The 14,600-nt window shown below is 45.0% G+C and overlaps 2 protein-coding genes across 2 annotated transcripts; both read right to left on the reverse strand.

The window, feature by feature from the left end:
- Window positions 1-1,243: 1,243 nt before the first annotated feature.
- LOC127755110 (uncharacterized) lies at window positions 1,244-2,326 on the reverse strand. The gene has a single exon (XM_052280750.1). It carries the CDS (start codon window positions 2,309-2,311, stop codon window positions 1,523-1,525), a length of 789 nt encoding a protein of 262 aa, XP_052136710.1. The 5' UTR covers window positions 2,312-2,326; the 3' UTR covers window positions 1,244-1,522.
- A 5,043-nt stretch (window positions 2,327-7,369) lies between these two features.
- LOC127753779 (hydroxycinnamoyltransferase 4-like) lies at window positions 7,370-9,442 on the reverse strand. The gene is made up of 2 exons (XM_052279204.1): window positions 8,946-9,442; window positions 7,370-8,400 (listed from the first exon to the last, which is right to left on the reverse strand). Exons 1-2 carry the CDS (start codon window positions 9,372-9,374, stop codon window positions 7,486-7,488), a joined length of 1,344 nt encoding a protein of 447 aa, XP_052135164.1. The 5' UTR covers window positions 9,375-9,442; the 3' UTR covers window positions 7,370-7,485.
- Between the last annotated feature and the right edge of the window lie 5,158 nt (window positions 9,443-14,600).

A 14,600-nucleotide genomic window follows, 5' to 3' on the forward strand; every position in this document is an offset into this window, starting at 1 on the left:
CGTTGCTCTTATTCACCATAATCACACCAGTACAATATTTGGGGTAGCCTATCTAACTGTTGTTGACTTAAGGTCTAAAGTGCTGACTCGTAGTCGACAACAGGGTAGCCTTCCTCCTCGAATCCGCATCCGGCGAGATCAAAGACAACGCTATGTCTCTCCTGACAGTATCCGTAGACACCGTAGGGCACTAGCCATGCTTATCTCTGAAGTCGATATCCGGCGTTTTGTCTTGGCGCATGTTGGCTTGTATGTTGATCTTGTGTCTTGATCTATTGTTTCGTGTCCCTCTCCTCCTATGGGGCCTTGTATTTATACCCATAGGTATCCCCTTGTCCAAGTAGAACTAGGGAAACCAATATGGATACAATCCAAGTAGTCCTTGTCATTTCTATGTAGAACTCTATTCATTCTTCCTTATGTGGAACTCCTCTCATATCCGAAGGTTGTTTTCGTATAAGATATGGTATGTGGTGGGTCCTGCCGAGATTTAGTCGACTACTATTAGGTATATGGTATCTATAACTCTGACAATCCCAATGTTAGGATTCCCATCAACGTTTTCAATTATAATGTATATAGCGATTCCAATATTTTAATTTATTGCTTAACTCTTAATATATTAGTGAAAAAACGTCTTTACCCGTTGCAGCGCACGGGTATTTTTTCTAGTATATATATATAGTTAGTTCTTCCTCTTGCTATATTTTTCAATGTTGATGTTGAAGCAGATATATTATTGCTGATTTTTTCTGTTGATAATAAAAATTTGGTGGTAATATTGTTGATGGTGATGAGTGAACTAACTCACTGAGGATGTGTGGAGAAATTTCCCCCCTTACTCTGAAATATACCCTGTACCCTGAAATATACCCTGTACCGTAGTGAACTAATGCCAACTTTGTGGTGGGCTGGTGGCACGTCCGGATTTCTTCTTCTTTTTGAAGTGGTGAATCTAATTAACAAATTTAAGTAATGCATATTTTCATGGTTGTTTATGGGATGATTATTAGCAAATTTAAATATAGAATTTTCCAACTAGTTGCCAAATTTCACTTTGGTAAGTAATTAAAAAAGAAGGCTTTCTCTGAACTGGCACCATGCATGCCTATCTAAACGCGCACATGAGCAATCTTCGGAATTAGTTATGACGTGGTCACAATATATATGCCTATGAGTGTGATGGGTTCTACATGTCAATGACCATGTTTTCTCTAACTTTACATGGGAGGATCTCAATGTGTAATCTTGACGGTTAATGCACTAGTTCAACAGCAACATATATAGTGGACTCTCCACTAAAATGAAAAGCAATGGAGTATGTAAACTGTTCATGTCTATCTTCTTTACACATGACACACACAAACAGCCTCCAGTCTGATGTAATCGATCGAACTGGGCTCTCTCATCCTCACCACGCAACAAAACGCAAAAATTAAAGCTGCTAATTCCTTTAATTTCTCCTAGCTAATAAATCCTTCACAACTTTAACTTGATCAAATCAACAATGGCGACATGATGATCAGAAGAACCAGCTGCCACTGGCCGCCTCCACCTCCTCCTGCTGCCTCGCTCCGGCGGCGAGCCTGATCCGGTTGCCGCCGCCGCGAGCGAAGGAGAAAGACGACGACGCCGACCGCCGCAGCCCACCGCCCGGCTCGCCGTCCGACCTGAAGCTGCCGGAGGAGCTCGAGCCGCCGGAGCCGGACGAATACCCGCCGCCGCCGCGTTTCTTGCTGCTGCCTTTCCTCCGGAGCAACGGGAGCGGGAAGCACCCGTACGCCGGCGCCGCCGCGGGCTCGTCGTGATCAGCTTCGTGGGCGGCGCCGTACAAGTCCGGCGCCGTGGTGGCTCGGGGCGCGAGGTCGAGGAAGGCGGTGGGGCGGGGGCGGTACGCGCTGCCGCCGCCGGCGTACCTGCTCCGGCACGGCGAGGCCGACGCCGCCGACCTGCACGCGGCGGCGGAGGAGAGGCGCGGGGAGTGGTAGTACGGCGACGGCGAGGCGCGCGGCGACGTCATGCAGGGAGGCAGCGCCAGCTGCTGCCTCGTCGCCACCTTGGCCAGCGCCGGCGGCACCGGCGACACCACCGCCGCCGACGCCGCGGAGGCGCTCGCGCTCCTGGCGTGCTTGGGCGTCCCCGGGCAGATCTCCCACTTGAACGGTATCGCCCCCGCCCTCCTGAACGAGTCATCCATTGCCGCCGCCGCCATCTCTACGGAGATTACAGCTTCGATCCTCTCGATCTCTTCTTGATTTCTCTCTTGATCTTTCAATTCAAATGCAAATGAGCTGAGCACGATGATCGCCATGGCTCACAACTGCTGCTTTTATAGGAGGACACAAGGCTGTCTTCGTTAACGTGGGTTGGGAACTAATTCTTCACGCGCATAAAACAAGCAATAGATTAACACATTATTTTAAATAGTCCCTTCATAACAATTAGTATAATATGAATTGAATTTATTTGTTTAAAATAATATCATTGGATTGCCATTTGAATTTAGCTTCAAATGGTTATAATTTTGTTGCTATAAATCTTGTGCTATATAAGAAACTATAAGTCAAAGATTAGTTTTGAAGACCGTATCGAGTTTGACCATACCTTAAATTATGAGATAGAGGGAGTGTTAACTTTTAAAACTTAAAAATTAATCAATATAATTTTAAAACAACTTTTATATACCTATATTTTTTTAAAATAACAGCATTTACCGATTAACACAGAAAATAAGAGATTAGAAAAACTGATACATTTCAACTCAGTCCAAAAAGCTGTGATTCAGGAGTGATTGGAGGAGATAGTGGCAACTTATCTAAACTTTTTTTGTTTAGTGGTTGGAGAGATTGCACACACTACCGGCCGGCCGTTTACCACTGAGCACACACACAAACATGCATGCGCGGCGCCCATGTTCATCTTGACTTGGTGCCTCTGAACAAGACAAAACGGCGACGAAATTCAGGTTAATTTTTTCTATGGAGGGTTTCAGTAGTGGGTCGGCGAATTCAGATAGATTTCAGTTCGGCGCATTTTTGGGGGGACGTCGCTGTCAGGTTTGACCGTACCGCACGTCGATGATGGCGGGAGGAGCACTACTTTCTCCGGTGATTGGGTCGGCGGCCGATTTGATCTTTTTGGTCGTGGGCTCGTCAGATCGATTGTGTGATGATGCAGAGTACAAGTAATGTTCCCTCAGTTTTTAAATATTTGATACCGTTGATTTTTTAACACATATTTAATCGTTCGTCTTATTAAAAAAATTTTATGAAATATGTAAAACTATATGTATACATGAAAGTATATTTAACAATGAATCAAATGATAGGAAAAGAATTAATAATTATTTAATTTTTTAATAAGACGAGTAGTATTTGTTTTCTCTTGTTCAGATTGTGGTGGTAGGAATTATGGTCATGAGAGATCAGATAGCGGGATGCTGCCGATTTGGTGTGAGTGGCTGAGTGCTCTGGTCTAAGCAAGGTTGGCCTGGCACAAGTAGCAGATTGTGTGTTTTTTCCTTGGGCATCGATGTATAAATTGGTTGAAGTGTTTTGGGAATGTAAATTTTATTCACCAAAACTCTAAAAACTCAGTAGAATTGTTTTTTGGGTGCGGTTGAGAGGATTGGTAGTTGTATATTCGGTTGTTCCGTTCTCCGTTGGGTATTTATATCCAGACGTCAACTTATCGATAATGAGAAAAAAGTATGAAGTACCTTTGGGATGTTAATTAATTTATAAACTCGATTTTAAACATCGGATTATAAAACTGAGAGCACCAACAGAAGAAAAAAAAGAGGTGAAATCCGTGTAATAATCTATAAGGCAAACGTGGATATTGAATAGCAAAATGGCTGAGCACAACATGTCGTGTGCTGAGATTCCTGCGACCAGAGATAACCATATTTCATATCAATCAAGATGATTGCTAACCACGTCTACCACGCGGTGCCACAGGGAGTTCTTGTTACGCTTATGACCGTGTAGACCCCGACTTGGGTAAGCGATGTGGTACTAAAGCAAATTAAAGAAAGGGCGTCAAGATCCACATTAGTACGTAGTTCTATTCCTGGATTAATTTGGTCTAGGCCCAACGTAATTGGAAATTCAGTCCCATAATAGAACATGCTTCCGAACGAAATTAATGGGGAAAAAGGCAAAATGTTAATTGGTTCTTGAGAAGAGCAAGCACGCCATGTATCTAATGCCAAAGATAATCAGATTGACGCACATATTTTGTTAGTATCTTTCTTAATTTAACGTGAATTCATGTAGTAAATTCTTTAGGTTAATTAACTCAATGCTTCAATCAAGTGTTGAAGTGATCAACTACATCCAACTTGTTGCGCTCGTTTTCTTGTATCTTCTACAACAATCCAATATGCCAAGGGTCCTATGCTTGTTTAATTCGGGACGGAGGGAGTAAGCGCTTACACAACATAGAGACTCCAACTCCAGCCAAGCTAATCTATTAATTTGGTACATCTCAAAGATCACGTAGTTAAAAAAAAATACCATCATATATATCATTGACGTATCAATCTAGTTCTCATATGAAATAGTATCTTATAACTCACTATTTTTATGACGATAGTTTCTAAATTTTCATGACGATAGTTTCCAAATTTTCTCATTTTATAACAATTATGATGATGCTCATTTAATATTATAAATATCATTATTTTCTCTATAAACCTAGTCTAATTTTGGATAATGTGACTTAAGATAAAATTAAAAATGATTATATTTTAAGACAGATAAACTATATATTTTTTTGAGAATTACACAGTACAACACAGATACTCACAACATGCACGCACACTCACCTTCATGAACACACACATATAAACTCTACTCCTATAAGCATCTTTGAAGACTGGGTCAGTAAATTCTACCCCTACTACACGAAAAGGATGTAGTGTTCATCTATGGTATTAACGTTCCTAACTTTTTCCAGGTTACTACTTGTAGGCCTATTCTAATTTGTGCGGCTAAAGCTCACCATATGTTAATTAGATCACTATAAATGTTAGCAACCCAACTCGACCGGCCCGTTAGAATTCGAAGTTCGAACCACCAGCATTATATTGCAAGAGGCCGGTTCGGCTCGGATTGGATAGGTTGAGGAACGAGAGACCAACGAACACGGCACGATATTTATTTTCGAAAGGTTTTAATGGCAAGGAACACGACATCGTTCCGCATTTCTGGTGAATGTTTTACTCTGTTTTTTACCGCAAAACATATGGGAAATGCCCCAAATATCCTCCACGGCCCCGCGCACCGCCCCCGCCATGTGTCCCCACCACACATGTCGTTGCAATAAATCACCCACAGAACCCTCTATTAAGAGAATCCGTTTCATTTTTTATTCCACAAAAAATGCTTCACCTAGTATACTCATAATGTTTTACTATGTACAGATCAAATGTTGCAGTGAATTGAAATATTATTTTGTAACAAATCACCCACATATTATAAAAACCCTCTATTAAGGGAATCCGTTTTATTTTTTGTTCCACCAAAAATGTTTCAGCTATTGTACTCGTAATGTTTCACTATGTATGGATTAAATGTTACAGTGAATTGAAACATCCTTTTGCTATTTGCTGAAACATTGTTTTCATATAAGGTGAAACAACGTTCGATGAAACATTTTCGATCTACTTAGTGAAACAATTCCGATATACTTAGTGCAATAGCGTGCAACATTTAAAAATAATTCAATAATAAAACTATTTTTTCGTCGGATTATATCCATGTGTGGTTTTGTTTTAAATATCTAATTGTAACAGATTTAATGGTGCAATCGGATCATGATTTGGATAAATAATTTAAGAGAAAAAATAGTTTAAAGTTCGCTTAGATACATGCATGCAGGATGACGTCATCATGACTTGGGCGCCCGATTTTTCTAAAAAAATCGGGCGTCCGATCCGTAGTCGCCTCAAAAACATATGCAACCAATCTACAAATTATCAATCATTTGATTATTATATATCCGTGCGTGCTGGCAGGGAGAAAACACAAGCAGCTAAGAATCAAATATAAATATCGGATCTACTAAATGGCATGCAACAGAAATTAGGGATGAAATTTTACAGATTTTGGATCATCGGATTCACACCAAGATTCATACCTGGGCTCCTTCAACTCCTGTGAGCTCTAGTAAAGTACATGTAAATTAGGGTTTGGGTAGGAGGGGGAGTTGGGGGGTTTAGCTAGGGCTTAGAGGACTGACGGTGGACACAGGCAAGCGGCGAGGCACCGGCGGTTCCATCAGAGCCACGAGGTCGGTGACGGGCGGTGGGACGGTGTTGGTGGTCGGGGCAAATAAATCAAGTGGTTGGTTGTGGATTTGGTGACGGGGAGCCGTTAGAGACGGGGAAGACACTGCTACTCTTGAGGAGAAGACGCTGTTATCGGTGCTCGGCAGCCCTAGAGGTGAGCTCATCGGGCTTGAGTGTGTGCGTGCATACGGTAGTGAGGAAAGTAAAAGGGGATGGCTAGTGCGCGCATACGCGCCAGCAATTTTGCTTGCGCGCACGCCAGCTGTCCCCTCCCCTGGGCCCTTTTATTTTTTTCGCACTTTTTTTCTTGATCTTAGGCGCGTTTTTCTTTTTCTTTTTTTTCGTTTCTTTCCAATTTTTCTTCTAATCTTTCGTACACCTCTTTACAAATGTAAGAATTGAAAATTTTTTATTTTGATTTAAAAGTTTTCAAATATTGACTTGAAAGTTTTTAAATTTTGTGTTGAAAATTTTCAAATTTTGAGTTGAAAGTTTGCAAATCTGGGTTGAAAGTTTTTAAATCTGAGTTGAAAGTTTTTAAATCTTTCAATTCAAAATTTGAAAACTTTCAACTCGAATTTAAAAACTTTCAACCCGAATTCGAATACTTTCAATTCAAATTTTGAAAACTTTTAAATCAAAATTTGAAAACTTTCAACTCAAATATGAAAACTTCCAACTTGAATTTGAAAGCTTCCAACTCGAATTTTAAAACTGTCAACTCGAAAATTCAACTTTGAAGACAATTTTTTGAAAACTTTCAACTCAAATTTTAAAAATGTTCATCATATCTCTGAAACTTTTCAACTTAGCTATTTATATATTATTTTGATAATAAAATCTTTAATTAGATTAATCCATACGCTTAGCATGGTTATTAGCGTTAATGACACGTGATTATAGTGGCCCACGTGCGACGAGAAACAGAAAAAACGGAAACAAGAAGAAAAAAAAGGAGCGCCAGAAGCTACGGACTCGAAACGCGCGCGACTTGTCTGCGCCGGATTAGCAATCCTGAAAGTAAAACGATAAGGTTACAGTACACACGAATCTTAAAGCCAACCCAACGGTCTAGAATTTCAAGATGCAACGTGGGATTTTCTGTCATAAATTGTGTAGCTAGTCCCAATAAATATGCGCTTACACAACACAGAGAAGAGAGACTCCAACAAAGCCAACCGACACATGCTAAATCAAATCCTCGGGTACACAAACTTGGCACGAAGCAATCGCTCGAACTCCTCCACATTTGCAGCCTCCATACACATGAGCACCCGCACGGCGGCGGCGTCCCCGCCGTCACCATCCGCTGCCCCGCCGTCCATCACGTAGAAGAACCCTCCGCGCAATGACTCCGCACGGGACATCGCCCATGGCTTCCCCCACCCGAAGTCCACCGCGTCGTACAGCGGAATGCCCAGCCAGCTCACCACCCGCAGCTCCGTCTCCGGCAGGCTGCCATTGTCCGGACGATCGGGCATCCCCGCCATCTCGTTGTAGTCGATCGCCGACCGCAGCATCTCGTCGTCGTTTAGGCGGCCAATCACGCCCTTAATTCGGGCGGCGATGGCGGCCAGCGTCCCCGATACGATGTCCTCCACCGCGGCGGCGGCGAACACCTCGACGAGCGCGTTGCCGAAGTAGCGGTAAGGGAGGGGTGGCCTCATGCGCCGGCGGATGTTCACGGGGAAGCGGACGAGCGTCTGGGAGCACAGCGGCAGCCGGCGTGCGACGCAGGCGCACTGCCACACAAGGGCGGTCACGGCGCTGAAGGTGCTCGCGCCGCCGCCGCAGATCCGCTTGAGGGTGGCGATCTGGTCGTTGGAGATGGAGAAGATCTTGGCGGAGATGAGGCCCGAGCCCGACGCCGACGGCGGACGGAGGTTTAGCTTGGGGCAGAACACGGAGGAGGCGTCAGGGTGGATGGCGAGCCGGGGGCGCGCGCGGAGGAGGGCGCGGTCGTGGCAGGGCAGCTCCACCACGGCGGCGTCGCCGTCCCGGCAGAAAGCAGCCCATGTTTGCAAGAAGTGGAACATGCTATGGCCGTCGACGGCGGCATGGTGCGTCGCCGTCCCTAACACTATACCGCCCCATCTCAAGAAGGTCACCTGCAAGAAAAATAAATGCTGAAACCTACGTATTCTAACTTCGATCCAAGCAAATCAAATTGAATACTACTTCATTCGTTTCACAATGTAAGTCATTTTAACATTTTCCACGTTCATATTGATGTTAATGAATTTATATAGATATATATGTCTAGATTTATTAACATCAATATGAATATAGAAAATGCTAGAATCAATATGTAAGTCATTCTAACATTTACCACGTTCATATTGATGTTAATGAATCTATATAGATATATATGTCTAGATTCATTAACATCAATATAAATGTAGAAATTATTAAAATGTCTTACATTTTAAAACGGAGGGAGTACCTTTATTTTTAATAGATAATACAGTTGACGTTTAGATCATTTATTAAATAATTATTATTTATTTTATTTTAGTTATTTTATTACTAAAAGTATTTTAAGCATGATTTATATCTAATCCATTTACACAAAATTTTTAAATAAAACAACAATCGGATCCAAAAGTTAACGGCGTCATCAAGTAGGAACGAACTAGCGAAACGAAACACTGACCTGTACGGCGAGCACGGCAGACGGCGGCTCAGTACGGGGGATGAACAGCCTCTTCAACTCCGGCGACGGCTTGAGATCAGTCAAGACGTCATCGACGGCGAGCTCCGACCGAGCCACCGCAAAGAAGACGCCATCGGCGTTGCAGTCAATCTCGGGCCGGCCGTCGCCGCCGACGCGGAAGCGGCCGGCGAGGGGGTAGAAGGCCACCAGCGCCTTGGCCAGAGCCTCCTTGAGCCTGCCCACGTCGAAGAAGCCGCCGCCGCCGCCGGCGGCATCATGGCGGCGGCGGTAGAAGTGCACGAGCGGGGTGAGGGCTCCTCTGTTGGCCAAGACGATGTCGAGGGGAGAAAGCCAGAGGACATGCTTCGGCGTCTTCTCGCTGGGCACTACGAAGCAACACTCCATCTCTTGCGTCCCATGGCCGGCCATAGGTGAACTGAACTACTACTACTACTCATCGTCTTTATAGATAGTACTCCCTCCGTCTTATAATATAATCTAGCAACGAACGAGACACTTTATAGTACAACGAATCCGAACATGTTTTTTTATTCAGATTCATTGTACTATGAAGTATCTTACATCTATTAAATTTTTAAGAAAAAGTTTATCGACAAGTATAGGTGGTCCCTTTACCCAATGGGAAATGCATACGTCATTTGAGATGTCAGCATTCAGTGGGCTGATTCAGTGGTTCAGCCCTTGCATGCAGATCTTTGACACCTACTCCGCATGCAGGCCACGTGAAATCCAATCATTGCTTACGACAAAATCTGCCCTTATCTCTTTGGTCTCTATGAGGGCATCCACTGAGAAACGCACATAGTAGTATCATCAAGTGAATCTATATATGGACTTAGGTACTCAGGGTATCACGAAAAAAAGAATTTGGGGTGTCATATATATTGAACGTTTGACCAAATATCGGAAGAGATTTTTGACACGAATAAAAAAACTAATTTCATAACTCGTCTGGAAACCGCGAGATGAATCTTTTGAGCCTAATTAATCTATCATTAGCACATGTGGGTTACTGTAGCACTTATGGTTAATCATGGGCTAATTAGGCTCAAAAGATTCGTCTCGCTTTTTCCCCTAACTGCGCAAATAGTTTTTATTTTATCTATATTTAATGCTTCATGCATGTATCCAAAGATTCGATGTGATGTTTTTGGGAAAAACTTTTTGGAAATTAAACTAGGCCTCATTAGACACGCATCTTTCAATGGAGGGTACTCCAACCAGCCCTAACCAGCCCTACCAAATCTAAGGTAACAGTGGAGGTATTCTAGCCCACAACGGTCGTGCTCTAGCCCACGAAGCCTGTCACGCCCGGAATTTCTATCCAAAATTCCAAACGCTTACATGTGTGTGAACCCCCGTCCAGGAATCAGCCGAGGCACACAATAACAAATTGATAATAGAGTACAATTATTACTCTAATAAATAAGCGAATGAAATGTCATTACAGAGGTAGATAGTTCCTCTCAATCAATAAAGATCTAAGCAGCGGAAAATAAGATAAACGGCGCGGATGACTCCACTCCACAGGCAGCTTGACCAGGGCTACACCTAATCCTCCACACCATCAGCATCACTGTAGAACTCCTCCTCTGATGAATGATTGCAAGGTGAGTATATGACATACTCAGCAAGCCACGCAGCAAATATGCAAATGCACAGGATAACAAAGGATGGCATAGTAGGGTTTCATTTGCATAAACAGCATTTAATAAACATTTCAGAATTTAATAAAACAGTTAAGTAATAATTAAACAATATTAATCCAACGCTATACAACATACCCTATTGCATAGGCCCAACCATTCTGAACAACCACCCCGGCTGCACAGTTCTATCTCCAAACCAGGAATATACCATTCCAAACCAGGAGCTAATCAAATTATTACCAGTTATAGCATCTTTTATTATGATGAGAAGTGTGAAACTAATCACGAAAGACATTGTTAGACCCGCCCATAACCGCGGGCACGACTATTCGAATAGTTTTACTCTGGCCAGAGGTGTACCACTGTACCCACAAGACACAGCCCCACGTCATGTCACCATGCGCCTCGATACCACCACGGCACCTCGGAAAGGAGCTGTGACAGTACCCCTCGCACAACACAATCCACCACAGCGCACCGTTCCTGGATCATAATCACCCCCTTATAAACAAGGCATGGACTCCCCAGCGACCCCCGTGGGCTTATCTCCGCCACTTCTCAGTCTAGTGCTCCGCAATGAACCATGTTATATAAAAGGTAAAGCCGTTGCCCACGCTGGCTTGTGGTTGGCATGATTAATGTTTCACAACCGAAACTCGTGAACCGGTCCTTAATTGTCATGAGCACGACCATCAAAACCATGTGCTCACAACCCACCATTATCAAGTTTTAGTTGGCAATTTAATTAATTAACCAATCACGATTGACCATCGTGAGCCATCATTAAGCCATCATTAAATAATAGTGAATTATAAGTTATCCCAATAGTGTGCTAAAGTTTCTAAGCATGGCTAAGCAATCATACCTAATATCTAGCTGAACCAATATATAAAGCTCTACTAGTCAAGTTATAATAACCCAAGGTATCAAGGAATAAAGTAATCAAGAACAAAAGGGCTATAACAAACAATAGGTTAATTCCACCCAATGGCATTCGAAAATAAATGCAATGGTTGAATAGAAACAATAGCTTTAAACGGGATCAACATGCTCAAAGGGTTGTTTGGGATCTGTATGACTTGCCTTGCTGGCCTTGGAACTCTTCAAAATCTTCTCCCGCAAACTCAGACTCTCCGGGAACGTCGGAATCTAAACAGAAAAGAGCAAAAACACCAAAACAACACATAAACAAGCATGAACAGTACATGTGGATATTTTTAACATGTAGATCTCAATTTTAGAAAAATTTAGAGACTTGAACCAACTAAATCCGAGCTAAGATGAATTAGTTATGAATTTTCAAAGATTAAATCGGTTTAAAACACTTATATGGATTTTAATTGAATTATGACGCAATAATGAATTATTTTTGAAAAGGAAAAGAGAATTATTGCGTCAGCGGCTAAGGTTTGCGGTGGACCGAGCGCACGGCGGCGGTTCACAAGATTGGACGGCCGAGATCGATCCATCCAAAACGGACGGCCGAGATCGATCGGTCCACGGCCGGACCACGGGAGACGACGACGACGACGGACCACCGGCAGCGGCGCGGGCGCGCAAGCTCGCCGGCGAACGACGGCGCGACGGCACGAACGGAAGGCACCTACGGGTAGCGGACGGCACGGCGAACTCACCGGTGACCAAAGCGGCGGCGGAAGATCAACGGATGGCGACAGCGACGAGGAAGAAGCGGCGGCGACCTTTGGCTTGACGACAGCGACGGTGCTCCGGCGGTCTACGGCGACGACGGAGGGGCGGACGAGGTCGGCGACGGCTTGGCGATCACGACGGCGGCCTCCCCGAGCGACGACGACGACTGGAGCGACGGCGGCGCACGGCTGGAGCAGCGGCGACGACGGCGGCGCTAAGCTACACGGTGCTAGGGCTCTACCGGCGACGAGAGGCGAAGGCGAGGGTGGCGACGGGTAGCGAAGGACCTGGGGATCCTTTTATAGGGGCAAGGAGGCGGCGGCGAAGGCCCACGGCGGCCGGCGACGCGAAGGAAAGGTCTAGGGTTCGAGAGAGAGAGGCGAATCCGATTCGAGATCGAATCCACGAATTTCCAAAGCGATTTAGATGAAGTTTCCAAAAGGAAAAAGGTAGAGGAGGTCCCGAAGATCATTTCCCCTCTATTGATTTCACCGGAGAAGGAAAGGCGCGGCCGGATTTGGAAGGAGACAGCGGCGGCGCGGCGCTAGGGTTTCGGGAGAGACCAGCCGGAGGTAGACGACGACCTGACAGGCGGGCCCCACCTGTCAGCGAGCGGACGCGCGCGCGCGAGTGGCGGCTTGGCTGTGGACTGGGTCGGCTTGGGCCAAGGAGGAGAGAGAGAGGGAAGGTTTTGGGCCGACTTTTGGCCCAAGGCCAAAAGAGACTTTTAAAAAACTTTTTCCATTTAAATTATTCATGAAATGCAATTCCATTTATTAAAAATACTTCCTTAGCTCAAATAAATTCCAGAAAAATCTAGGAATTATAGAATTAAGCAAAGTATTTAATGAAATTTTATCTGGCCCCATTTTATATTGGAATTTATTATTTAAAACTAGATATTCTCTTCTAGGCTTTTAAAATACATTCTAATAATTCCAATTTAGACAACAATTTATATATTTAGGATTTTTAGGGTGTGACAAAGCCACATGTATGTTTTTCCTTCCCTACCCCTAGCACACCGACTGCCCAGCTTCTCCCTCATCATCCCTTTTTCTTTGCTGCTCCGACCCCATCGTCGCCCCTCCACTCGTCGCCTCCTGTTCCTCCTCCTGCTTCTCTCTCTCTCCGTCCGTCGTCGACCCAATTGTCACCGCCCGTCCCTTCACCCGTCTCCGCCTGCCCTCCTTCCGCTCCTCTCTCTCTCCCTTGTCATCGTTGACGAAGCTCCTCTTCACCGCCTCTCTCTCCTAGATCTAGCACGCCGGCAACCAGATCTAGTGGGCCAGCGCTGTCCCCAGGTCGCCACCGCCTCTCTCTCCCGCTGCCCGTTGTTGTCCATCATGCTGGAAGCTGGATCTGGTGGGCTGCGTCGTCCCCAGCTCGTCGCCACTTCTCTCTCCCACCACCTGTCGCCGTCCACGACACAAGCTAGATCTCCCCACCACGCCGCCGACTCGTTCCATGGAGCTCCACCACCCTGCCGTCTCCAACTCCTCCCCACCGCACCGCCGGCTCGGAGCTTCACCACCGTGCCGTCTACTCCGGCTCCTCCCCACGGATGAGACCGAGGGTAGAAGGAGAAAATGCATGTGCCGGAACAAGGACCATGGCTCACGGCTCCACGAAAAGGAGCGGAGGAGCACAGGGAGGCGTGTGCCTCGCAGAGGAGTCACGACCTTCTGCTGGGAGATGGCTCCGGCCGGAAAAGCGACGTTTGCTCGATGGGGTGAACAGGGCTATGCCCCAGGGATACGTATTGGGGATGGCCTGAGTGCTCACAGTACATCGTTTCCAAAGGCAGATTTTTTCCGGGACATTTAACCATTTGCCACTTTTAAGATATGGCGATTAAGGATTTGCCACTCGCTGCCTATGACATGTAGCCCCTCATGTGCCTATGACATATGGGTCTAGTGGCAAATCCTTTAGAAGCACTAGTAAAAGTAGTAAAAGTGGTAAATAGTTAATTATTCCGATTTTTCATGTCTAGGCTATTCTTTCGTACTTTACTTTCCCTTAATTTTCTTCGTACTAGGCATTTGGTCTTGCGCTTATCTTCGTAACTCTCAAGCAACACTCGATCTCTTGGGTCCCATGGCCGGCCCCCGGCCATAGGTGAACTACTCTTCGTCTTGATCATGAGCGAAAAAACACTCTTGGCAGCATGCATCGACCGATGCAATTCACATGCATGCAGTATACGTAGAACCTGGGCTCCTTGAGGAGCTACTGTGGTAATTAAACACCCGTTGGAGGGGTCCCTGCAGGGTTTCAAATCTCTCACTATAGCTGTACTATCTTATGTAATTATTTGAGAAGGATTCTAACT

The sequence above is a fragment of the Oryza glaberrima genome, chromosome 11, assembly GCF_000147395.1.
Source record: "Oryza glaberrima chromosome 11, OglaRS2, whole genome shotgun sequence".
Classification (NCBI taxonomy): Eukaryota; Viridiplantae; Streptophyta; class Magnoliopsida; order Poales; family Poaceae; genus Oryza; species Oryza glaberrima.

Coding starts and splice junctions, on each gene's coding strand:
- LOC127755110 (XM_052280750.1), bottom strand. CDS start 2,311: ATGGCGATCATCGTGCTCAGCTCATTTGCATTTGAATTGAAAGATCAA.
- LOC127753779 (XM_052279204.1), bottom strand. CDS start 9,374: ATGGCCGGCCATGGGACGCAAGAGATGGAGTGTTGCTTCGTAGTGCCC. Junction 8,401..8,945: donor CTGCCGTGCTCGCCGTACAG/GTCAGTGTTTCG, acceptor TTTTTCTTGCAG/GTGACCTTCTTGAGATGGGG.